Source organism: Protomyctophum bolini, assembly GCF_963924005.1.
Source record: "Protomyctophum bolini genome assembly, chromosome: 8".
Taxonomy (NCBI): Eukaryota; Metazoa; Chordata; class Actinopteri; order Myctophiformes; family Myctophidae; genus Protomyctophum; species Protomyctophum bolini.
In genome coordinates, this window is record NC_137869.1 from 11277777 (window position 1) to 11305509 (window position 27733).

Sequence of the window (27733 nt, forward strand, 5' to 3'; positions counted from 1 at the left end):
ATAAAAATGTTAACTTCCTGTTGATTTTACTATTTAAAGATCTGGATCCGGATCCACGGATCCAGTTCGGGGTTTCTTCCTAATAAAAATGGATAAATAAACAGGAAGTTAACATTTTTATGAAAAATTTAAACCACATGAGTGGTTTTGTTGATTCTCTATAGTGTCTGAATCAACTTTGTTTGTGTTTATTTACATACTAAAAGAGTGACTTTGAGAGCCGTTTCAGCGTACAATGTAAGTCAATGAGGAGCATATTTTGAAAAAAAAGAATTCTTCATGTCCACATTTACATCATGGCAACGTAACTACAAAACCCAAACCTCTAAAAAAAAATGTGGTCTTACCCTTTAACAAGGGACACTGTGGTAAAACTCTGATCTGTGACAGCTAGTATTGGTGTTCTGTCAAATATAGAAAGTCTCAGAGCGGTCTGTTTGCGTAATATGACATGATCAGTTGATGTAATGAGTTGATGATGAGCAACACGCCATTTACAGATCTGAATTAGTATGTTAATAACAGATGATATTATCTGTGTACTTAACCCCCAAAATAGCATCCTATTAGACAGAGGAGCATTTTTGAAAATGCATTTTATTTATTTATTTTCAAATAGGGCTTAAGTGGTTAAGAGCTTTACTTCAAGCATAGGTCAAAGTAGTCATTTTGTGCTTTTGCTAATATAAATAATTAATTAAATAAATTATCAAAATAATCTTGTCCATGATACAGGTATGGGTGAGGCTTCCAGGTGTTTCATGTATTGCATACTGTACTGTATGTGCCATTAAAATAATAAGGATACAGTACAATCCCCAGTTAAGAATGTAACATGGAAGAACACAAAATTACCTTATGCAGCCTTCATCGTGTCAATGTGTGAATACTGACTACCTTATATCCTTACACATCATACTGTAACTGTCTGAGCCTTCGTCTAATGGAGATCTATGCCAAGTACTCTTGCTTGCCTGCCTATTGCTCAAATATTCTGTAGTGCCACCACACATATTAACATAGTAGCACTTGACACTTTGGTGGCATCATCAAGATTAGACAATACTGTACATCATTATTCACTAATTTCTACTTATTGGTGATCTGTTATGGAAAATAGGGTTTGATTTCTATCAATACCAAATGCAAAATCATCCTGCCTTTAATTACCTAGTCTACAATAGCATCCAGTCTCTCATGTCATTATAGATTAGATACCGTAGTCACCGTTTATGGATAATTACTATACATTGCAGAATGCTAGCGTAACCCCATCCCATAGAGAATCACTGTCACCATTATGCAAAATGTCACCCTGAACTACTGTCACACCATAGTCCACCCTGAGGTATGCCTCAACCTTGAGATTTAATAAATAAATAAAAAAAGATAGGAACTAAATTAGACAATCCAGTGGATGAGTTCTGTACCCAGGACCAGTCTGATGTACACTGCAGCCACCACAGTCTGCCCTGCTCTGGCATGTCCTCAATTTGGAACAGTCTAGTTAATGCATGGGTGTCAACTGTCAAACCCATTTTATAGGTCATATGGGCCGGATTGATCAAAAATAAGATTTTGATTGCTTTTTGAGATAACCTTTTGCGAACACGAAATGCTGTCATAGAATTCGGTCACAGCACACAATACATAATGGGTATAATATTCTTAGCCTGCTGACATTTGCGTGTCGTTCTTTGTAAAATGTGTACAGGAGCTTTCTACCTGCAATGTCTAAGCATCCAACGGCCTCACATCACGCAGTTCTGTCCGCATTGTGCTGTTAATATGCAGACGTCAATGTGGCACGGTACTAGGCCATGCCAACTAAAATATAAATACACTGGCATTGTCAATTTTCAGGCTTTTGCTACATAATGTTGTGGTACCGGCTCCAGAAACTCCTCGGTGACGATCACAAATAAATGTTCCCAATTGAGCAATTGAACATTCCCAATGTTGGCGCTTATTGTGAAAGCAATAGATGACTTCACGTTGTCTTATCAGTTAAATATAAAAATGTCCTGCAAGGTTCCCGAATCACTTCTTTGGTGCAGTGGTGCACAGAGGTGAGGTGGCATAAGGCTCTCGCACTATGTTTACCTGCTTGCTGCCTCCATTGTTTCTGATGTTCACACATCAATTTTGCTGGCATGGCAGTGGCAAGGAAGGTTAGAATGGCTGCCAGTCTGCCACACACAGATGGATACTAAATTATCCCCCAAATTATCCTGCGGTCCAGCAGTTTACAGACCAGCAGCAGACCAGCAGTTTGCAGACCCCTGGTTAAATGTGTTCCCGTAAAAGCCCCATAAACGCAAATGTCTCATTCACGGACTGACTGAGTCACTAAGTGACAGATGAGGTTACACCATAGGCCTCATGGCCTAAAAACGAACTAGCCAATCGCAGAGTAATCGTCCCTTCAAGGCTATGGGATGTACAGTAGTCCCTCCAGACAATGGGATGTAGTCTATAGCCTAATTACATTTGACACTGGGGCTACATGCTGTTGAATACATATCTCTGACCCCATCTTGGATGATTTATTAAACTGGCACGACCAAATCCTAGTTTCCCTACGAGGATAACACGAGCACCTGAACATCACTGACTGATGAAGTTACACTGGCCATGTATCTGTCCGTTTCAAATTAAAAGCCCTGAAGCAGTTCCATCCATACTAGGTTTTGACATAGTCTTGCTTGTATTTTTCTTAATCCTCTTCCATGTGTTAGGCTCTCTAGTGATCTATGACAGAATCAAATGTTTCTCTGTTCTGTGTTTTACATCTAAAGGATATCTCTGCTTGCTTTTACACTAGGCCTATCGGTTTTGTTTTTTTGTGTTGGTTTAGGGCTAAGAACACTCAACGTGGAAGGACAGAGTTGTACCAGGTACATACAGTACTAGAAAGGTAACGTAGAGCTACTGTAATCAGTTATGTCACTGTAGGTCAGGATACTGTAATCCTTGAGTCTTCAGTAAGAGTGGAGAGAAGAGAGACGGATGGTTACAGCTGTGAATGCAGCTGATGGGGTGCAGGTGGGATAGATGGAGATGCGTTCAAACAGAAGTGGCTGGGAGTCTGGGTTAGGAGGAGATGGCGGAATTCTTGGGAATGTTTGCTCCTCTTTCACTTTTTTTGTTTTAGTTTTTTGCCTAGTAGAGTGCCTTTTGTCCTTGGCTGTCAAATTCTGACCAGGCATCATTCAGTTCCATGAAAATCATCTTGGCATATTGTTCATAGGGTTTCCCTGTTGCCTGGAAGGAATACGGAAATATACATCAATTAGTATACTCTAGACCAGGGCCCCCCCATTTAATATTAGCACAAAATAGCCGATTTGCTCAGACAAATATGACGTAAATTCCCATTCATGGTCAATGGCATTTAATGTTTGTGTTAGGACAAAAGTCTACACTATAGCTGAATATAGGAGGGGCTAGCGCCCCTCAAAAACAACCATTCAGACTGCCCGACAAAAGCTGCCGAGTGGCACATTGCAATTCAATGTAGCAATGGCCGTGGCTAGGCTGCATATAAAAGGTCCAGTGTGTAACCTGTTAAGTACTGTAGTATTTGGCTACCTTGAAACCACAACTAGACAAGACAGGTTTTCTCATGTTAAACATCATTTGGAGAAGTTATCCATCGCTATTGTAAAATCTAGGCCAAAACAAAAACAAAAATGTGTAGGCTGCCACCTACATATTATTATTATTTCAGGTTATTTCAAGAGATTATTCAACTTTTTCCAACTGTCTTTCAATCTGTGTGTGTGTGTGTGTGTGTGTGTGTGTGTGTGTGTGTGTGTGTGTGTGTGTGTGTGTGTGTGTGTGTGTGTGTCAGAGTACAGTAGACAAGCATCCATATCTTTTTGTTTACTTGTATGCACGTCAATGTGTGTGCATGCGGTGTACCCCCATACAGTACATAATACATTCTAACTAAAAGTATATGAATGTGTGTCTCAGTGTGCAACTTTTCTCACCTTATCTGGGTGGACCACCAGTACAGCTTTGCGATAGACCTTCTTGACCTGTTCTGGAGTGACCAGGTCGGCCATGCCCACGGGCTTCCAACGTGTCTCTCCCTCCCACAGTACCGTATGCATGGTGGACAGCAGGGCACGGATGTTACGCTCCTTCCCATCGATCCATTCAAGTATCTGGGATACACAAACCGAACGGGTTCAGGATCAGGTTTATTTGTCATATGTATAAATACAATGAAATTATTTTGCTTCAAGCACTCTCAGTCTTGGTCTTGGTTTACACCAGTGTAAACAGGACAAAAACAACAAACAGCTATAGTGCAAAAGAAAGAACACAAAAAACAAAAGAAAGAGTAACAGAGTAAAGTGCAAGTAAAGTACAGTTCAAGGTCAGCTGTTCAGCAGCCTGACTGCCTGGGGGAATAAACTGTTACTGAGACGAGTGGTACGAGATTTGATGCTCTGGTAGCGATTTTTTGGAAGGGAGTAGTTGGAACAGGGTATTTGCGAGATGGCTGGTGTCTTTAATGATGTTATGGAACAGGGGGGTCACAGGGGGTCTGGTATTACATTTAGCAACATGGTTAGCCACTGGTTCTTAATGTGGGGTCCAGGCACTCCCAGGGGTCTTTGAGAGAGTTTCAGGAGTTCCCCAGCTAAATGATTGATAGTTCAGTCAGTGTGGAATGTGGATATAATATTGTATCTTGGCGTTCAGGCTCAGCACCCCAGCTGGGGTGGTGGTGGGAGCAAACAGTGCATAACAACAAACTAGGATACATACGCAGCAGGAATGTAGAATGAACACAGACTTACAGTACGTAGGTGACCATAACCCACCCAATTGGTCGGCTGATTGCCACATCAGTGTATAACGTATGGCTCTTGCATGCCCTTACAGTATACACCCACCCACATAGTAATGCACATGTGTGTATACTGCCTGAACTAGCTAGTAAGCTACACATCATTTATGAACGCAAATGGACAATGAATGACAAGTCTGTAACGCCAAGAGTGTATAAACGGAAGAGTGAAATTATCACTGACTTGGGGTCCTTGAAATGAGAATCATTGACTGATTATTTTGAGTATTAAATGATCCTTCAATTAGTTGTAACCGGTTCCATTTACAGTATCCATGTTGTTTCCATCCATTTTTCTGTATAAAGTAAGTAAAATGAACACTTTTCCAGTGGTCCGGAAACAGATGACAGACAGTGACCAATTTAGCTTCTAAAGCATCTAAATGCTTTGGATGGCTTTCACTGGTACTGAGGCACTTCTTTCAACCACCTACTTTGAGTCTCTCGGGATCCATCTCTTTGGCCATCTCCTCTTTCCTCATCTCTGCAATAGTCCTGGGTCCTTTTTTCTCCTTGGATCCAGCAAAGCCCTGAGCAGATAGTAGGTCATCAAAGTTGGCTTCAGATGCCCTAGGCTTGGGACCTGGGGGAGAGAGAGAGAGAGAGAGAGAGAGAGAGAGAGTAAGAGAGAGATACATACTGTACATACATATTTGTCACACACTATTAATGCTCCCAAAAGTGTATTTGCTGTTTTGTTTTCATGTAGCCTAATGAAGACTTACTGTGGACATGGACACTACAATAATTATTTAATTATGTTTCTTTATTGTTATTTTTTAGTTTCCAGAGAGGCCCCATATCCTCTGTCACCTCCCTCCCTGTCTCTCCCTTTCCCTCTATCCTTCTCTGCTATCTTTCACCCCACTCTCCCTCCAAATTAATGAATGAATGTGTGTGTGTGTCTCTCACTCTCTCTCTCTCTCTCTCTCTCTCTCTCTCTCTCTCTCTCTCTCTCTCTCTCTCTCTCTCTCTCTTACTCACCTGTGCTGGCCTGTGCTTTCACGCCACCGGGGGAACCGCCTCCCATTGCAGAGAAGCTGACATTGTAGTTAGGTCTGTGCTGGGGCGAGGTGTGGGGCATTGAGTGGCTGGGGCTGGGCTTGGGCTGTGGGGTAGGGCTCTGTGACTGGGCCTGCCATCCACCGGCACCACCAGTACCGGCACCAGCAGCAGCGCCCCCAGGTTGCCAAGAGGGGAAGCCAGTTCCTGTGTGGGACTGCCAACCACCTGCGTGCTGCGGAGAGGGAGGAGGCCGCATCGGTGAGCCCATAGGAGGGAAGGCAGGGGTACTACCAGTAGGGGTGGTGGGCTTGCTGGAGAATCCAGAACCTCCTACGGGAGGAAAACATGAAGGAAGAGGGGTTTTGTAAAAGGCAGTGAGAATAAGAAAGAGAAATCAAATGTTTTGACAATCCTAGACTACCATTTTTTACCAATACTTTGTTAAAATCAACAAATATATATAATTTGGGGGAAAACATTTGAAAATGTCCACCCATAAATTACATTGAAACTTTAAATTGGTTAAAATCTGGCACACATTGGCTGCATATTTCCATATGACTGACCGGTAAGGCTGCCCCCCAGGTTGCCTAAGTCCGCGAAAGGATCCAGAGTGTTGGGCTTGGTCTGGTGGGTAGGGGTGCTGTGGACCGAACTGGTGGGACTGGTGGTCGCTGACCGACTAATACCACAACCTCCTCCTGAAACAGGTGCTATAATATACAGAGAAATGTCAAGTGGAGTCGCTCACTGCCCAAATGAAAGCCTCACACTGTGTTATAAAATACGTTTTAATTAGGGTGTTTGAGTCTGACACCTAGTAGAATGAGATAAACATGAGGTCTATACAGACCACTAGAGGGCATTGTTTGACTTATAAACAATGCACGAGTGCATGCTGCCATGTGTGTGTGTGTGTGTGTGTGTGTGTGTGTGTGTGTGTGTGTGTGTGTGTGTGTGTGTGTGTGTGTGTGTGTGTGTGTGTGTGTGTGTGTGTGTGTGCAAGCTTGCTTGCGTGTTATACCAGCGGATGTGGGTACAGGTCTGTTCCAGTCCCAACCCCCCATGGAATTCTGCTGCTGGATGTTGACTGTGGGGGGAACGGGAGAGCTCCGACCTGTCAGAGCACAGAAAGGTTTGACCTCAGCTGGGATGGGAGTCAGGTCATGCAACTGTCGATATAGGGGCCCTATATTTTGACAATAACATGTAGTGTTGTCAGCCTACAACTGACTTAGTAGCTTAGTCCATGGTTTAGTCAAAAATCACACATGTGTGAAGTGAGGGGCGCTCTTATCATTGTAAATCATCATGACGTAAAATAGCCTATATGCCTATATGCTCAGACACTATGACGTCAAATTCTCCATTCATTGTCAATGGGAATTTATTTGTTGTTATTATTTGCTGTATGTAGGAGGGGCTGGTGCCCCTAAAAAAAGCTGAATACAACACAAGTGTCACCCAAATCTGTGTTCAAGAAGATAATATAAATTCTATATAGCTACAATGTAATTGTAAATTTCAATAAATTTTCAATATGCTACTGATAATTAGCCCTTCACTAAGTCCCTCCCCAACCTATCCTTGTCCAATAGGCACATTAGCAGCAAAGAAAGCTTGACCTGCATAGCAACCGTTGTTAAACTATTTGGATTGGCATTGGACAATCGCTTTTTGGGGTGGGATTTAGTGAAGGGCTAATTGAAGTAATACTAGCCAGATGGGCTCCCATGTAGCTCCTGTGTATCATAATGCACCATGCATTGCCCACCATACAGAAACATTGCTAGAACATCAGTCATTCCGAAGCATATTGCAAGTGTCTGAGTGAGCAAAAGATTATTTTAAATGAATGCACCAATAAAAGCGTGCGCACAGCCGCACACCATATCTGAATTGTGTGCATGCATGTGTGTTTGCACGTATAAATGAATGTGTTCGTGTGTGCATTGTATTGCGGGTACACGTGTGCAGAGCAGCTTTGCGGTAGCATGCCTCTAAACACCCAGAGGAGCCAGTCAGTGCAGTGAGAGCGGGTACAGGTGTGCAGACTAGAGCAGCTTTGCGGTAGCATGCCTTACCCATGCCTGTAGGCTGCAGAGTGGGAGATGGAGAGCGAGCATGCAGGAAGGGGTCAGGCTGCCCCACATTACCTGGTCCAAGGAATGAAGACCTCAGATCCTGAGGGTTAGGCATTGGACCTGCCCCGAAGGGATCCAATGCTGAGGGAAACAAATGTTCGTTGTTACTTGATAAATTACCATTTGAAAGTTATTTCAAATGTGTGTGGGTTTTTTGCTATTAAGGTAAGGCCTTTTTTAAGATTGTTTTCCTTTCTTTTTTTTTGATTAGATGGTAGAGTGATGAACTGCAACATATGTCACACAACCAGAGACATCCAAGGACATTGTAGTTATGTATGATCAACACAGTGGAATTTGGCTTATTAGATTACAGTACAGTAAACTACTGTACTTATTTGTTATTTATGGATCATCTTCCAGGAAGCATTAAAGTGCTCGATAGATTAATTGGCATCTGATTATTAGACTTGAGATAAATAAAGAACGAACACCTGCATGAATTAAATAAAGCTGTTGGCCTACCCTGTCTATTTCTCCTCTCACCTCACTTGCCTTTCTTGCCCGCCTCACGCACATATCGCAACTGCTGTAGATTAGGCTACAGTAGGATACCCACGTTGGGAGCTCTTGACTCTCCGCAGCTACAGTTCACTCTGCACAGGCATCTCCTCGCATGTATGCTCATGCAAAACACTGTTTAAATGGCTTAAGCATCTAACTTGCAACATTGTTTTTAATCTGCGATTTTAATTGCTTGCACACTTGGAAATATCCTACCAATTTCATATAGCTATAGCCTATGACATGCCTTTACAAAAATAATTCACATGTATTATTAGTTTTAAACATTTTAGGAGTGAAAACATATGCCTGTGACAGCCTGTTCAGACAATGCTGCTCCGCTTGTGTAGGACAGAAAAACAGGTGCGGACAAAGCCTATGACAGCTCCCGACCTGACATGATTTTTGTCCTGGCGCACGTTCAAGTTCAAGGTTTTGCGGAAATGTTAAATGCCGATAATTCCGGCGTGCACCCATATTTTGGCGTACGCCGCGTTGATAAATGAGGGCCTATATGTTCTTGGACAGGTCGTTTAAAGAATACTGCACTTGGCCAGTGTAGTTTAAAGACTGGAACTTTAACACAGGGAGCTCACCTGGCGGGGCAGGGGAGGGGCAGGGTGAGGCAGTGTTAGGGACAACTTTGTGTGGTGTGGACTGGGTAGAGGAGGCTCCACTGGTTTGCTGAGGGGGAGCCCCAAACAAGTCGCCCAGGAGGTCTGTGGTCATGGGTGCAGTAGAGGGGGGCTGGGGGGCGTTCATCCCATCCCCACCGAGGCCCAGGAGGTCCACTTCCTCTGCAGGCGGGTGTGCAGTGGGCACATGGGCTGGGGGCTCTGGTCTCGGGGGGGCTGTGCTGGTGTGGCTCTGCTGACTGGAGAGAGAGAGCATCTCATCGTCGGAGGGCTCACTCTCCTCACCATGGCCTCTCCCTTCCAGTCCGCCAGCCTTACTGGGCTCTGTAGGGCACAGACACAGAATGAGAACGAGAGGGACGACAGATGGAAGCAGAAAGGCAGAAAAGAACAGGAGGAAGAGAGCGGACAGAGCCTCAAAAGATGAGTGCAGGAGAGAGAGAGAGAGAGAGAGAGAGAGAGAGAGAGAGAGAGAGGAAATTAGTTAGAAGGCATAGAGCAATATAAGATAGATGGATAAGGAGAAATAGGAGGGATGCAGGAAAGCGGCTATATTTAGCTACAAACAACAACATCAACAACATTTGTCTCCTGATGCTCTGTTCCGTACTGTAACTGCATTCTACAGAAGCGCTAACCACTAGACTACAGGTACATGACAGCTGGCGTAGGGTTTAGCATCTGTGCTAATAGCTAAAGGGCAAAAATTAGGAACCTGATTAAACGGATTGCAACAATTCAACCAGTAAAAAAATGTAGACATCCTAGTAAATACTACACAAAAAGGAAGCTACTCAGTAATTCAGGTAATTTCACATTGGTAGAACAATTTAGGCTGAAAAAATAAAATTGTGTGTTTACTTGGCAGTATTATTGGGTTGGTAACACTTTATATTAAGGTCGCCTTTATAATGCATTATAAGCTAATTTATAATGCATTATAATGTGCGTATGGCATTATAACACTAATTATAATGTCTAACGTGGTTATAAGTTGTTATACATGATTATAAACATTTATAACAAGTGTTATAATCCCTTATAAGCACATTATAATGGATTATAAATGTGCTATAATGCATTATAAAGACGACCTTAATATAAAGTGTTACAGAATTGGGTAGTCACATTTTCCTCCCAAATTGAAATATCACTAACAGGGCCAAGGCTGACTCAGTTACAATTCAATTAGTTTAAAATGCTCAGGATAACCATAATCTTGAGTTATTTTAAAGGGTAAAAGCATAAAATTCGCTCTTGAGCAACCATTAATTTAATTTCTTGAAGGCATGGCACTATACACTTGCACAACAAACGACTTTTCAGTATTTCAGTGTTTAATATGACTGATTGAATTGAAAATGATTCAAACCCAGCCCTGGTGCTGCCAGCTACAGTTCTCTAGTCTCCTCTACTGTCTTACCCTCGAGGTCCAACCCCTCCATCTCATCTTGCAGAGAAAGAAATGAAAGTCCATTAGGTGTTGTTTGTGTACATTTCAGTGTGTGAGTTTGACTGTCTTCTTGTGTGTACACAGTAAAATCCTCTGTGTTCATTCAACTACTTAAGCTCTGTACTTCATTGTGTGGCGATTAGCAAAAATAGCCAATCTACAAGCTCACAACGCATCGCACTGCCGTGCGTTGTCTGTCAGCTTGTAGATTGGCTATTTTGAGCTTGTAGGTCAGTGCGTGTACAGTAGGTGCGTGCATGTGTCTTCAGTACCAGCAACGGCCAGTGCGTCCTGGTGCTCCTGGTGGCAGGAGAAGAGGACAGTGGGGTTGAGGTCTTTGCAGGGGAACTGCTCCCACGGCGGGGTCAAGTCTTTCTGCTTGTCCACCGCTTCCACCTCTATGTCCAGCAGTACATGGAACAGCTGGGGATACTTCTCTGGAGAGTCACACGCATCCAGCTCTGGCCTGGAGACAGGGTTGACCCATTGGGTTAGGAACTGAGGCCGATTCGACAAATGCCTTCTAAACTCTCAAGATTTATCAACAATGTTCAAAAATAGCAGATGTACAAGATGAGTGAGTGAGTGAGTGAGTGAGTGAGTGAGTGAGTGAGTGATGTATAATATTGTTACAAAAAGTGTAAATTAAAGTGGTGTGAAAGTGTCTCCTGAAATGTGGAAACGTCTGACGAATGTATCAATATAATAATAACCCACGAGCGAAACGTAAAATAAATAATGAGTTTCAATGGGACAATTTCATCAGCTGCAATGAAACAAGGTGATATGACAGATCACATGACAGATCACATTTTGGGAATCAAGCTTGTATATAAAAATAGAGGTGCTTACTTGTTAAATTTTAAGACGGTGGTCCCTGGAGCAATGAAGCCTGTGTGGAACTGAATCTGGAACATCTGGGTGTTGGACACCTGGCATGACAAGAACAACACCAGGTTAACTAAAAAACAAGACACGGTCACGTTGTGAGTGCAAAGGACTGATGTGTCACCACTGCAATGCTCGCCTGTAACTCGCCTGTGCCATTCACCCTAACTTTTTACACACCATCACTAAACCCTGGTTTTACCTGATACAAATCATGTATCAGGGAAAACCCGGGTTATTCCTTAAGAAAAAGGAGCTGGGAACTTCTTCTTTGGTCCACCCGTTCCTGGGACATGAGAGAATGGTCCAGTGATAAAAGACCATTGTGGGAGTATGGGATTTTTCACTAAACATGGGTGAAATTCACTTGCACACCTGCCTGTAGAAAAGAACAGGGGTGTAGGCAGGGAAACAAACCTACTTTATATGACGTCACTGAGCATAATGGTTTAACTTATGGTTTTTTGATTGCCTCTTCTGCTTCCTTATTATACACACACAGTTCCATTCATTGTAGTGTAACACACAGACCATTTTTTACATGAACCTGACATATTCTGACATCTGCGCATGTCATATACAAACGGTAATATGCAGACAGAAATAGGTGAACAATGGGTGAAAATAGCAAATCTACAACCTCAAATGTGTGACACTGTGAGCCATGTAGATAGGCTAGTTTTGGTATTTCACATACAGTACTTATGCTTGGGTTTGACAATAAGGATTGCAAAGACTGGCTGAAATGAATGAGTATATCTGTAGTCATAATGTAGCAGCACTGTCGCTACGTATACGCACAATACTCACTACGAGTAGGGCAACACGCTGAGGGTGTCACATTATGTCTGTTGTATACTTTTACTGTGTAGTGATGTCCTAGTGATTCCTGTTTTCCCTAGTTACTGTTTTCTGTGTTGTGTCACCTCCCTGTGATTACTAGACTTCTCCACCTGTGTCCTGTTTAGTCTCAGCCAATGATATGTTGATTGTAGTTATGTTGCACCTGTGTCTAGTTAGTCTTTGTGTATTTAAACCATACTGTGTCCAGTCTTCCCTTGCCAGATTATAGTCAATGTTACTGTGTTTCCTGATGTCTGAAACATAATTCATGATTACACTGGCATACTAACCAATTTTATCCAATAATGTGGTGACTGACAGGCAACTGTCAACAACTGCTTAACACTAGATGGCAGTGTTACAGTACATTCTAGAATGTCAAACAAAGATGTTGGGCACAGCATTGATGCAAAAATACAAGCGTTTTTAAATGTTTGTTTACAAACATAAACAAACGTTTATTTGACCAACTTGTCGCATCTATTTAAACATATTTCAGTCAGTGATCCGCCCCATCGTTGCGTTTGGCTGAGGAAGCACCCAGATCTATTACTAGATTACAGATTACTAAGAAATACTTTTCTTGTGACCACTGCACTCTTGACTTCTGGTGCGATATCCACTCAAAATAACATCATGTACTGGATTGCACACAGTGGCAAGAGTAAATTTACTCTTGCCATTTTTTACATGATAACTGAGAGACAGACTATGCCTTCATCAGTTTCAAAATAATTAAAATGTACTCTTGCCATTGTGTGCAATCCAGTAGGCTATCTTTGTTTTCCACTAGGAAATACGTCATGATAACGGTCACAAAAAGCCGCTCCAGCTGGTCTTTAAAAACAAAATGAAACAATGTCATAGTGTAGCAGCACACACAGAGGCAGTACAACTCTGTGTGGGGTTTTCAGTACCTTGGCCTGTAGACGTCCCCCGATGGTGGACCTCATATGAGAGACGGACACCACCACATCCCCATGGACACTCACACCCAGAGGGAACACCACCTTCCCCTCCTGGACCCTGTGCTCCCTGGGGAGGCCATTAGAGACAGACGATGACAACATGGCACAAGAGAAGAGGAGAACAGTAAATAAGAGAAGAGGAGTACAGTAAATGAGTACATGGCACAAGAGAAGAGAAGAACAGTAAAGTGGTACATGACTATTATTATGGGATGAGAGACAAAGGAGAGCATGGGGGATATAACCCATTAAGATATTCAGGCTTTGTCGGTTTTCTGAAAAACGTAGGTTGTTATATTAGAGGTTATCAAACTTTTTTACGTCAAGGACCCCAAAAAGTGTATTTGGCCGCAGATCCCCCATCTCAAAATATTTTGTTCCTGGGACGCCCCAGAAAAAGATTCACCTATTCAAAGATTTGCACACATTTTCACGATTCAAAAATAGCAGATCTACAAGCTCCTACCGCATCCTCTCGTAGTCCTGCGCGGTGGTGAAGATCTTGGTCTCGCCGATGAGGACGTCACAGAAGGGACGACAGCCGCTGCGCTGTTTGTTGAAGCAGGGGACGGGGGTTATGGTCAGGGTCTTTATCACCAAGGGCTTGGAGTGGGGCAGACTGGGCTTCTCTGACACCATGCTACACACATATCCTATGTACCTGCATGGGAACACAGAAAGGGATGCTTGATGCCATAGCATAGGGGGCCTTGACTTGTTTGCATTGTACTGTGTACTGCTTGAAAGTTGAAACATGTCATCGTGTTCTCAAAAAACACTAAGAAATATGCCATGACCCATTGTGACTTATTAGCCTCCTGACTCTAAAACGATATATAATCTATAATCATTATTGCTGTCTACAGTATAGGCTACCATGAATTGCAGTAGAATTTTATACTGCTTACAAGTTTCTCCCACATGGAAAAACTAAACATATTCCTATATCAACCTAAGAAGAATGCTACCCTGAGGGACATAATAGGCTTCTGTTCTGGGCTTCAGGCATGACTACTCTGTACATTCATTCCCCCTTTGATTGTTTTGCTGAGGCTGATAGGGACTGAAGTGCAGGCATACTGATTACTATGCATGCTTGACACGTTTTCAATATCATCGCTATTGGAAAATCGGGCAAATTTATGACCATTATAAATCTTGATGCACACTGCACACAACATGTTTGATGACAGAAAAACAGGCTGCTAAAGAAGGGCCAAAGGATGCTGGTAATTGACCACAGAGGGGGTTGAAATTTTCCGATCTCAGTGCTTCACTCACAAAATGTTTCTTGGCACGGCGATGCTAAACAGCGAAACTCTCTAATGACGTCAATACAAATGAGTAGCACCCCAAGGGCAGCCCACCCAACCGTCACATATAGACAGGGTTTGATTTGTGAAGCAGAGGGTGAGGTATTTTACTTTCAAATGAAAAATAAAAAAACACACACGCCTGCATGCACCCACGCACCCACGCGCACACACACACACACACACACACACCCCCTCCCTCTCACTTTGAGGGATACTGACCTGCGGTGTGAGGGCCAGAGACCGGAGCCTGGTCTCTTGGCGCTGAGAAGCTGCATTGCGGGCACTGGGTTGGTGAAGAGGTGGCAGAAGCAGAACATGGCACACACCAACACACCCGAGGGAGCACGGCCGTCCTGTTGAAACAACGCAGAGGACACCTTTTCACAATCTTGGAAACTAACCAAGTAATCCCCCATACTGTTTAACCCTGTAGTCAGGGCACTAGGGACAGCAACGACTGTTTTTAGTACGGCTCCACAAGGCAGAAGTACGGGAGCTGTGACGCAATTGCCGTAGCTGTCAAAATCGTTAAGCAAACAGCCCTCTGCGACGGCGACATTGGGTCCCATGGCGTACTGCTTCTATGCAGAATGTGTAAAACTTTTTTTATGTCGCGCATCAGCTAACTTGCCGATATTGCTTAATTCTTACATGCGCTGGACATGATCAGCAGTGGAAAGAGGAAGGTGCTGGAGCAATCTGTGTTATTCTAAAGCCGTTTTAATAAACATGGTTAATAGAGCACCGAAGTCTGACGTCACTTTCAGTAGAGGGCGCCAATACACAGGTTCATGTCTTTTTTATTTGCATTGTAATCCCCATAGGGCGATTGTAGGTCGCTTCATAAGAACTGTGTTTGAAAAATAATCCGACCACCCCGGCCTTTCTGTCAGGGGAGTGGCTGTGCGTCGTTAATGATGTCCATTCATATTTGATACAGCCAGTTTCTGGAGAAAATGGAATTAATGTGGCCGCAAAAGCCTTGAAACTATAAGGCAATGTCGCTGCTTATATACGTCACGCCCAGCTGTCAACACATTGCGTTCCTGAGATTCCTCGTTGACGTAAACTCAGCTGGTGGTGACTCGACTCGTACTAACCACGAAACATTAAATATCAATAAAATAAAAATAACAATGTATGTAATTAACATTCAGTTTCTGTTGTGCGACGGGCAGATGCAGCCATCCGCCTACTGTAGTCTCTGGGTTGTTTGACTCGATTCTGACGCTTATTTTGTTACTCTTTGGGTATATTTGTACATTTCCACCTTCAGTCGATGCTTCATATCCATATGAGTGAAAAGGCCGGGATGATCGGTTTATTTTTCAAACGCAAATACATGAACCTGGGGACTGACGCCCTCTACCGACAGTGACGTCAGGACTTCGGTGCTCTACAGTATATGACATTAGGTATTTTTTATTTATTTATTTATTTGACAGGGACAACGCTCATTAATCAACATGTCAGTTTTCACATCAATGTAAATGGGCCAGAGTTAGCCAAAGCTAAATTTCATCTGTAGTCCCTGGGAGTATTGGTGTTATTTCTTCATTCAGAGCATGCCAACACATTACACAGCATAATAGAGGTGATGGAGCAATCGGTGTAAATGTATGACAGCTATAATTTCAATAAACATGGTTATGACGTGGCGTTGTAGACACTACAGTACGTGGAAGTGTACTCCGTTCTGCTGTAGTAGAAAGGGCTGCCACGGAGAGCAGCTTTATGTATCGAGCACTGATTCATTACGGCCATAGCCGTCGTTGCTTAAAGTCGCTATTGTTTCTCATACATAATGTAGAGCCGTTCTTGATTCATATTTTTCGCTTTCCTACAAATTGTCTTTTATTTTCTTAAAAAATATATTTTTTTCTTGGTCAAAAGATTTTATTTTTTTAAAGAAAAAGAAAAACGTTCCAGAAATTAAAAACCACACTTGTGTGAAGTGGTGCACTCATCATCATGCATCATTCAGCATACATCACATTCCGTGATCAGCCAATCACATTCCGTGCTCATACACACAAACACACAAGTTACACACTAGCTAGTGCCCCTAAAAATAGTGGAAATAGCTAATCTAAAAGCGCATAACCTGTTGCGATGCGTTATGTTGTTAACGTGTAGATCTGACTGTCCAGTGGGCAGTGTTAATACATGACAGTGGTCATGATATAATTATTGGGAAATAATATCTAAAATAACTTGTACCACTGCAAGCTTTCATTGGACAGCAAACAGACATTTAACTTCATGAAGCCTAGTATTCCTGTTGTGGGCATGTCATAACAGCCAAACATTTATGTGTTTGCTGGTATAGGGTTTAAAAGTGGTTAAATGTGTTCCTTCCTAGTAAGCTTGGGAAATAAAGGGAGTATAAAGAGCTGAGCTGTCACTGCTCATACTAAAACTATACTGTCAATGCTTTGTTTGGTAAATATAGGTATCCACATTGTTATAAATAGATCAAGGCTTAGGTTTGTTTGAGGTTCAAGTCAGGAAGAAGAAGGGGAGAAAAACATATAAAAATCAAATATCTCTTTGTACAGAGATATTTTTTACAAATCCTGTTTTAGTAACTGAATTGTTACATGCCAGAGATCATGCCAGTTAGATTGGATTGCCTTTCCAAAGCACAAAGAAACCACAGAACAAGCCCACTCGACTGTACAGTGTTATTGTCACAGAATTAGAATTGGACGACAGGGTCATTTCAGTGAAAGGCCTTCATTTGTTATTTTCCTGTCTATTCTAAAATCTGTCTATTTATCTATCCATCAAATCCAAAGTCTTTGACCGTGCTGTGACACCATGAATCACATGCTAGTTTTCAGCATTTTGATTATCTTTATTTTTATTTGATTATCTTCATTTTGAACCTTCAGGTAAAACAGTAAAATAAAATAATAATAATAAAAAAGTGTGGCTCTTTCAGAGCGTGAACTCTGGGGGGAGGGGAGGGGGGAAAAAAAGGGGGGAAGTTTTTGTATAATATTTTCATGTGTGAAAAATTAATAAAAAAACTTTGATCAAAAAGAAAGAAAAAAAAAGGACCACAATGCATGTATATTTCTTTTTTGAATGAAATAAGAAAATTATAATGACAACAATGTGATCATTGACCTTCCACCTGAGGTTAAAAAATGAGTAGAAAGAAGTAAAAAACTGGTGGTTTAATAGGAAGGGATCACTAAGGACACATTAGTCCGACAACGTGGCTTTGCGTGCGGTTAGGGTTAGGGTAGAAAGACATCCAAAGCTAACATACAGCACTGTATAAATTACTTTATTTTAGTTTGTCATGGGTGATTCATTCTCCTTTGAATAAAGAGCGCATCTATGTCTGACTGACTGGCTGAGTCCCAGCAGAACGCAGGGTGACAGCAGGCAGAATGGAAACTAAAGCTCAGCAGAAACAATGGGCAAAACGTAACTGCTCCAGGCTGTGTTTTACTTGGAATCAAGGCAGGCCAAAAATCCAAATCCAAGGGGTGACCACAGAGAGAAGTTGGAGTGGATAGCGGGAAGAAAAGGGCAAAAACTATGGTTTACCCCTTCCTTGTACTGTATATGCACCGTTACTGCTCTTGATGCTTACAATTAAGGCCATTGATGGTTCAGTGAGTCATTCGTGAGACGCGTCAAGTAGCTATGCTTCACAAGTCAACACACACACACACAGTAAAATCACTAGTTATGCTCGTCATTTTTGTGGTGTAATACAACGTTTCTCAAATTCATTACCAATTCAAGAAACTCCTTTTACACAATCTCCAAAGAGTCCAAACAGCTACAGTATACGCTTGGGCTGAGGATAATGGAAGCCGAGGATAATTTAAAGCTAAACCAGAAAGGTTTTGAAATACAGCCAATGTAGAATACAGCATAATGCTGTATGGCTGAGAGTGAAGGCTTGGCATTATCATCACGCTACTGTGAGGCCTAAAATTCACTTTTTTCTTTACAACCATGTCGCTCTTTGAATCTGTTGTACAGTGAAGTTAGTGTATAAATCAGTATAAAAATAAAGGTTGAATCGCCTCTTACCGAGCAGGTGATTACACACACATTCTTGGGATTCTGCTTGAGCCAGTTGTGCATGTTCTTGCACACAGCAAACAGATTGTGGAGTCCGGGAGCCTGGCGGGATGGCCAGTTACACTCTGACACCTGGGAAGGGGGGAGAGACAAGGTAAAGATGAGATGGGCATTATCTAATGAAGGGTACAACAACACCAGACATTCACACATGGGGTTGGGGGGGGGATCGAAATCCATGCCTCTGTTTTTATCGCTGTTTCTGGTCAGACTAAATGAAATGCATGCATTTCCTTTTAGTAAATGTAGACTGTCTGATATGTTTGATATTTATTTTTGATACTATCATAATGTATGACATTTAATAATTAAAATGCGTATCTTAACCGCATCACCACATCACGCATCATACTTGCAACTTGAACAAAAACAGCAGATCTAAGATCTATAGGCTACATCACCTAATTTATTTGCCCCTTTTTTACAATTGGGAACACCACATACGGTACAGTAGCACCAGTACAGTATAGCACTGCTGTACATAATTATGTTAGAAGATGGCTATGCAGTGACGAATATAATAGTATACAAATCGATTTGTTTGAATTGCAACCTGACGAATGAGTGAATTTGAGGCAGGCCACATCTTCATATCAAACACGTCACAGAGGCCTCTATTCGGGTGATACATTCGTTGCTGTCCGGAAGGAAACCTCATAACTCAATTTTTGAGGTTTTTGTTTTTTGTCCATAAATCAGTGGCATTGAACACTCTTTACATCTGTGTGTTGTTTTGAAAATATTGAACCAATGGAAAGTTGTAAAAAACCGCATTGGACAAAACCTCTTAACTCCATTGGACCCTCAAACTGTCTGCTACAACAGCTAACTCCTCCACCTCTCTCCTTCTCATGCAAGCAAGTAATTGACAATATCTAATGTCACTTTTAGGTTTTATGACCTCAATTACACCCAAAAAACCTGAAATCGATTTTCTGTGGTCTGAAGTTTTCTTTGGGGTTTGGAAGCCTTTTGAGCTACAATGAAAACAGGCAACACAGTGAAAACAGTGACATCTGCTGGCAAATCCCATTGACATATATGGGATTTGCAGGATCTTACATCACAAACTGCTGGCAAATCAGAGCACCTGTTTGAGCCAGAAAACCCCAGATTACAGAAAATCTACTAAATGTTAAAAGTTCATGTTTTTTGGGTGCAATTGAGATTAGAAAACCTAAAAAAAATAAGAACAATTCCAAAACCTTTTTTTTAATGTCACAATCCCTTTAAAAATGTATATTTTTCATTTCCTCAAAAATGAACATTTTGGAGTTATGAGGTTTCCTCCGGACAGCAGAGATATGCTAAAGTGCCTGAATGCCCACCACCACAGAGGCTGTGGGTTCGAATCCACCGTGGTGCATCTGGCTTTGTCCAGGGTCTACACACGAACACAATTTGCCTGTGTCTAGGGAGGGAAGATAGGCAGGGAGGGAGGGAGATAATTGTCCTGAGGAGTAAGTAGGATACCAGTAAGACACCTGGGGGCGAGAAGCGAGGTCGCGTGAACGCATCCGCCTCGTTGAGGGCAGACTGCTGGGCAGCTTATAGCTATTGTCTCAATATATGGAGCTCGAGGTGAAAGCCTTCGTTATTTCACCTAGAGCTCCATATATGGAAAAAACCTATAGCTCCATGTATGGAGACAACAGCGATATCCAGCGCTGACATCAGACTAGTGTAGAAACCTCATATATGGATATACACGCCTGGCATCGTCATGGTGATACGTACTCAGTTGGCTGGCATCGTCATCATGACACGCATCTAGTGAACTAGCAGAATTTGCTATGCTCCTCACGAGAGGCTCCAATGCCTTCCGGACGAATAAAAAAGAGAAGAGGCCTCTATTGAAGAATTGAAATGTCTGTTCTATGTTATATATATGAGTCATTGACTCATCAGTCATCATTGTTGAGTCATACACTGCAGTAAATCACTACTTTAGCAGTGACGTAAAGTAATTAAGTGACGTAAAGTAAAGTAATTACAGTAAAATACATAAATGAATACATATCCGGTCCCTACAACCTTTTAATAGTGTTTAGGGAAGTTGTCATGGTCATTGTTGTGAAAAATATAAAAGTGAATGATTGTATCAAAAAAAAAAGTTTTTAGAGAAAGTTACACAGTTTGACTTTCAACAATGATGCATATCTGTAGGATTCAACGTAAATATTGGGAGACCTAAGCCTCACCCGGTTAGAGAATTTGGCGCCGCGGTAGTTGCGCTGTGATAGGTTGAACACGGTGTAGTGGTCAGCATGGCGACTGTCCAGGAAGGAGCGAATGTCCTCCACGTGGTTCTGGTAGCCCATCTGCACCGACTCTGCTGGATAGGTCATCACTGGAAGAGACAAAACCAAATGTCACCAAATGCATTATATATACCTGTATGTCCAGCTTTGATGGTTTGTGTAAACACAAATATCAAAAAGGATAGAACTATGCACAAAAAAAAAAGAAGAAGAAATTTACTTCTGTAAAGCTGTGATGCGACAATAAAGCTGTGTGCTGTTTTGACTAGAATGTCTTTATATATTTTTGCTTATCTGCACGCACGCACGCACGCACGCACGCATGCAGGCAGGCAGGCACGCACGCACACAAACACACACACACACACACACACACACACACACACACACACACACACACACTCATGGAAGATTTAATGGCATTTGTATTTACCTATGATTCGTGACGTGATGTAAGCAATATCCAGCTCCCCTTTTGTGTACCTGCAACAAAGACATATAACTTAAAACATTATGTTGTACGTAAAATAACAATATACCAGCTCACAACACGACACATTGCCAAATGTTTGTTTATTATGACATGTCCAGAATAGGAATAATATATCTAAGATTGTTTTATATAATTTTAATGCATATTGCTGAAAGGTGAACTTGTGAGAGCCATAACAATGACCTTGATCTTAACCTGAAGCACAGAATACAGAAACATGAACACATTCAATCTATTGTAATCCTGAAAGATACTTGCTGTAAAACCCTAAACATTGCTATTATTACACAGGTCTCAATTAATGAGAAGTTGATGCTGAACCCCTGTATGTACAGTTGCATTCAATTCAAATTATACTCAAGGTGGCATTGAGCCGATTGACAAGAAGTTGACGGGCTGTTGTTAACGGGCTGATGGACGGACAAAATCAGTGTAAAAGCATTTGCAGTAGATAAGATTGTATGAGCCACATTCAGACAAAATACATTATTCAATAGATAGTATCAAGTTGAGTTGACAAGCAGGCTGTGGGGACCTGGAAAGGTGCCCAGGATTGATGCAATCCTAACCGTGGTCGTCTCCACCAGGCCGAAGGTATTTTTGCACTCCGACCGTCCGTGTCCGTCCGTCTGTGTACAGCTAATATCTGACACTGTTGGCCTGATGCCAAACTGTAACGAACCTCAGATCTGCCCCACATTTTCCTCAACGGCCTGTTAAAGCGCCATTATGAGGCAGATTTTTGCCAAACACATTTCTTTATATTACTCGTACACATTTTATCCATACATCACACAAATCGGTACACACCATCTCAATAGTCATGTGATCGACATGGATCTGTCCGATTGGCTAAGATTGTCTTTCAAAGTTTGCAGGATTGGTCTGTTTTGAACAAAATGCCTCAAATCATGAACGCAGCGTGCACTTTATGTGAAATTTTGCACACACATTGCCACTAGGCCGAGGACGTTATTTAGGCCATTATTTACCATAACTGCTGCAGTAGCTATGGCCGTTTTTAGCCCAATGAGTGCTTGGAATGGATTCAGCATCATGAAAACCCCCTAGTTTGACACGTCACATGCTATATAAAGCATGTTAATAGTTATTAATGGTATGGTCACAGATTATGCCAATTATGAAAATTGCTCAACATATGCAAGTTAGCATCTGGCAGTTTCTACATGTGCATGTACGTGCGTGTGTGCGTGCGTGCGTGTACATGCACACACATGCATGTGTATGTCAGTTGATTCTCATTTAGAAAATACATCCAATGTTGCTCATGTAGCCTTAAATGGCTTCATGACCCTAATATTTATTTGCATGGATGCATGCACGCATGAGCTTGTGTGTACGTCCCTTGGCACTATCATCTCGGCTCACAATATATCCTATCACTGCATGCCGATGACACACAACTGTTTCTATCCTTCCCCCCCTCTGCCACCCAGGTGGAAGAGTGCATCACGGCATGCCTGGCTGACATCTCACAGTGGATGTCTTCCAACCACCTCAAGCTGAACCCAGACAACACTGAGATTCTGTTCTTCCCAGCTAAGTCCTGCCCTATGCGGGAGCTAACTATCTCCGTAGACAACGCCCTGGTAAAGTCTGTCCCGACAGCCAGGAACCTTGGTGTTGTCCTGGACAGTCAGCTCTCGTTCAAAACACACATCACAGCTGTCACTCGATCCTGTAGGTTTACACTCAATAACATACGACGAATTAGACCGTTCCTCACCCAGGAGTGGGTGAGGTACGCTCCTAATCCAGACAACAGTCTTGTCAAAACTTGTCTTGTAACTCCCTCCTTACTGGCCTACCGGCATGTGCACTTAAGCCCCTCCAACTGATCCAAAATGCCGCAGCTTGCTTGGTCTTCAACCAGACAAAATTCTCACACGTCCCCCACCTTCTCCGCTCCCTCCATTGGCTCCCGGTCACTGCCCGCACAGAATACAAAACTCTGATGCTGGCATTCAAAGCAACCAAAGGCTCCCCCATATAAGTATGATCGTACCCTACAAACCCTCCCGCGCACTCAGATCAGCCAACGCAGGGAAGCTGGAAGTACCTTCACTAAAAACGCCGGGACAACACTCCACACGTCCCAAACTCTTCTTCCTTCTGGCTCCAAAACTATGGAATGCACTTCCCATCACAATCTGAATCTGAACTCCAAATCTTCCACCGTAGTCTGAAAACCCACCTCTTCAGACTCCACCATGGCCCGTAGCACTTAGATAGCACTTTATGTAGACTTAGATAGTATTATAAATATAGAACTTTATGTAGACTTTTAAACAGACTTATAGCATGTTACGTAGACAGCACTAGAATTGCATTTCATGTAGTCATAGCACTTTATAGTACACATGTATAATATATAATATAGTATAGTATGTATAGTTTACATAGATATTCCACTGTTACGTTCTTAGCTTACGCATGTTTTGTAACTTTTTATATTATGTGATGTATGCCATGCTTTTTGTTATTGCTTAACCCATTTTGGGCGGGAACCCCTTTTGGTGTTTTAAACATTGTTATAATTTAGCTATTGAAAAATAGCAGATCTACAAGCTCATAGGTCTGCTATTTCTTTTTAATCGTGAAAATATTTATTTCAGAAAACGTAGAAGATTTAAAAGATTTTTTTTAAATTTCGAGGTCAGGCCTAAATGGGTTAATGTAAATCGCTCTGTATTAAGAGCGTCTGCTAAATGCCTAAATTGTAAATTGTATGTGTATGTGCATGCATAAGTATAGGTGCGTGCGTTCATTTTAGGTTACCAGGGTGACGGTAAAGAGCTGCATCAGAATCATTCAGATGCATTTAACACCAATGCTCATTGCTCATTTAATCGCAATCATGCTGATTCATCTGGAATCATTGCCTTTAAAGGTCACTGTTTTTATTGCTTTTTTCAGTTTTTTAAGATTATCCTTAAAATAATTATGTTTTACCCAGTCTTTGGGAAACAATGGTCTATGGGACCACAAGACACTAACTTCTGTTTTGCAAGCCATACAATACTGCACTGCATGTATTACATCAACATGGTGACCTATTGATGTGACGGTCGCTGTTTTAATTTGCATGAAGTGCCCATAACATTGAAAACAGCCTGTTCAACAGACAAACCATCTGGATGGGAATTGCCAAAAAGCGAGTCCTGTGGATTCAAATACTTAAAGTAGGTCACTACTTTTGGTGTAATTAGCGACCTAGCCCTGGTCCAGTGCATCAGCAGTGCATTGTTGTAACAAATCATCATCTTTTTCTAATTATTTGTTCGGCCCAAAAATAATTATTTGTTGTCATGATTTGTCACAACTCGAGTTGGCTTTGTACGAGGCTTAAAAGGTCTTTAAATAAATACTTTTTGAAATGTCTATGAGGAAAATGTAGGCTACGGGGAATTATTTCCTGGGTCCTCGTAGGGGGCGGGACTGTGACGCTCTAGGCTACTAGATGTAACCAAATGGACCTGTATTGGGGTACCTTAGATTGCAAAACGCACATACTCTAGGCTACACATACGGTAGTTTGCAACTGAGACAGATGAAATATTATTTCCAGCTACATTTCATTGACATTGTCTTAGACGTTTTTGTACTTGGAGAGCTGGGTAGAAACTGTCAGTGATGAGCGTGTTCGGTTCTACTCTAAGTGGAACATTTCTCAATTCTCCACCACTAGATATAAACGCCAAATGTGCACGGCTCAGCTCCTTATCACGTTGCTGGAGTTTGTAGCATTCTATAAATATGTGGCACTTGAAAACAATTTAAATCATGAACTCATGGGCTCAGAAAAAGAACAGGATGAGAAAAAAACGCTTTGGTGGACACACTCTCAAGGTACAGTCAAATTTACAATTTAGGCATTTAGCAGACACTTTGCATATTGCATATTTTCTGAAATCCAACCCACTAAAAATTACTAGGTTATCAAATTCCTGAATTTGAAAGGAGGAAAGAGGAAGCAAAATGTGAGATTGAGAGAGCGAGAGAACAAAGAGAGACATAAGAAAGAAGAAAGAGATGGGGCGAGGAAGGCTACACCTCAGTTTCAAATTATCCATTTGTAACTCTGAATGTAACCAAAGGGACCAGTTCAAGGGTCTCTTACTTAGGACATTTTTACACTATCAGAGTTAATTCGAACACAGAGGATTTACGGCAGGGGTTTCTCAGTCCTTTCAGCTCAATACTGAGAATTTAAGGCCTATTTAAAAAATAGTGAAAATAGCCGACCTACAACTAAGCTCACAACATGTCGTGATGCATTGCGTTGTGAGCTTATATTTTTATTTATATATTTTTTACAGGTACTTTTTAGTGAGACTTTTTTTCATAATTATATTTTCTGAGATTCTTTTGAAAATTGTTTGACTTTTTGTTTTTGTATGAAACATAAAAAAGGGATAGGCCTATTACTCACGACCCATACAAATGGGTCCCGACGAGTCCCATTGTTTGGGGCACTGTGTTAAGGACACACCGTTCCAGGCCTGTGCTTGTTGAACACAGAGGCACACATTGTTGCACACTGTGACCACATTGGCTCAACTGCAACATTCTCTTCAGTCAGGTAAACAAACAGGCACACACTGTTTTAAATCATTCAGTGCCAGTTCTGCCTCCAATACTGACCAAAGCATCAGAGGAAATGAACACGAGTTCAGTTTGAGAGTGAATTACAAACGCGCGCGCACACACACACACACACACACACACACACACACACACACACACACACACACACACACACACACACACACACACACAGACCGTATTCTAGACTGTGCCGTTAGAAGATATCGTCTACACATAATGGGGAGGGATAAAGTACATGTTCTGCAACATGTGAGAACTGTGATTTCATCAATATAAATGGGATGATAATATGATAGGCCTCTAAGTACTATGATTAGTATGATAATGGTCAAGAGTCAAGACATGGCTTGCGTGTGATTTGCGTGTTGGCAACACACCGGAAAGAGTTGATCTACAAGTTCACAACATATCGCGCTGTTAGCTTGTATATGAGCAATTTTTTGTGAGCAATAGCAGCATGCAAATAAATAGGCACCCTGGAAACTCCTAAAAAGCTTTCATTTAGCGGTCCAAATGTTGCCAGTTTAGGAAACACTAGTCCATCTAATCATTAGATGGACTGTTTCCTAAACTGGCGACATTTGGATTCTAATGCTTTATTCAGTTCAACCTCAATCAAACATATTCCTTGTCTATTCAGTGGTTCTCAAACTTTTTCATGTCAAGGACCCCCAAGCCCAAATTGATATACTTGGCCACGGACCACCATCTGAAAAGGTTTGTGCCAGGGACCCCCAGAAGAGAAGAAGATTTGTGTCTAAAAAGGGGGGGGGGGGGGGAAGAAAGTTTCCGAAACGTTTTCTATATTTTTCAAGATTTTTGGAAAATAGCAGATGTTCAAGCTTCCAGCCTGACACTAAATGATGTGCTGTGAGCTTGTAGATCTGCTCTTTTTGAATAGCCAACATAAGGGTGTAACCAGTAGTGGGTAGAGAGGCTGGTTAATAACAGCTGTATACACACACAAGGGCCTTTTATCCTTTTAGCCTTTTATCCTGTGCACGTGGGAGAACATTTACTGACATTTTCCCACAGCAGCAGCATTCAATAAAAGTTGCAGAATTCACATAGTGTCCAGTCGAGTGTTGGGGCAGTTTAGGCAACTCAGGAAATTACTCACTAGTTACTTACTAGTATAATAACGTTACTTTCTCTACCTCCCACCCCTTCCAAAAAGTATGCACATTGCAACATGTTTAGCCAGCTACTTTTAGAACGGAATCTCTGTCTATGATCTATAGGCTTATTATCCCACCCTAAATGTCTTCACATATTGTACAGTTAATATAAAACGCATTATTCAGGCACATTTCAGCCACATCTTTTGACCATTAGGACCACTATATGCAACGTCATATAGTGGTCAAACAGCGTCATCAAACATCATTCTACAGGCCACAGGTTTCTGCGTTACACCCTTTTTGGTCAGGTGAAACCTGACTAATGATCGCTCATGAAATGTAGACGACATCGTCATCACCTAGTCATATACTGACGGCCTATAGCCTGATTGGCTGCCACACACGCTGCCTAAACCAATGGGTGTGTAGTGTGATTGCCTGCCTATATGCCCAGAGTGGAATAGTAAGAGAGTGGCGACACGCTTTGATCTCGCCGCAAAGC

At 41.9% G+C, this 27733-nt stretch overlaps 1 protein-coding gene across 1 annotated transcript in view; it reads right to left on the minus strand.

The window, feature by feature from the left end:
• Positions 1-3033: 3033 nt before the first annotated feature.
• The window catches only part of dnajc6 (DnaJ (Hsp40) homolog, subfamily C, member 6), a gene marked incomplete at its 5' end in the record, with an annotated part of 37678 nt that continues 12978 nt past the window's right edge, over positions 3034-27733 (minus strand). Inside the window, 17 exons of the mRNA XM_080770085.1 lie at positions 3034-3264; positions 3996-4172; positions 5299-5447; positions 5849-6199; positions 6436-6570; positions 6894-6986; positions 7954-8094; positions 9114-9476; positions 10576-10602; positions 10878-11071; positions 11458-11537; positions 13254-13371; positions 13771-13965; positions 14840-14973; positions 18677-18799; positions 20929-21077; positions 21422-21471. Of these exons, the coding sequence (XP_080626211.1) occupies positions 3163-3264; positions 3996-4172; positions 5299-5447; positions 5849-6199; positions 6436-6570; positions 6894-6986; positions 7954-8094; positions 9114-9476; positions 10576-10602; positions 10878-11071; positions 11458-11537; positions 13254-13371; positions 13771-13965; positions 14840-14973; positions 18677-18799; positions 20929-21077; positions 21422-21471 (2581 nt within the window). The 3' untranslated portion in view covers positions 3034-3162. The remainder of the gene's footprint in view (positions 3265-3995; positions 4173-5298; positions 5448-5848; positions 6200-6435; positions 6571-6893; positions 6987-7953; positions 8095-9113; positions 9477-10575; positions 10603-10877; positions 11072-11457; positions 11538-13253; positions 13372-13770; positions 13966-14839; positions 14974-18676; positions 18800-20928; positions 21078-21421; positions 21472-27733) is intronic.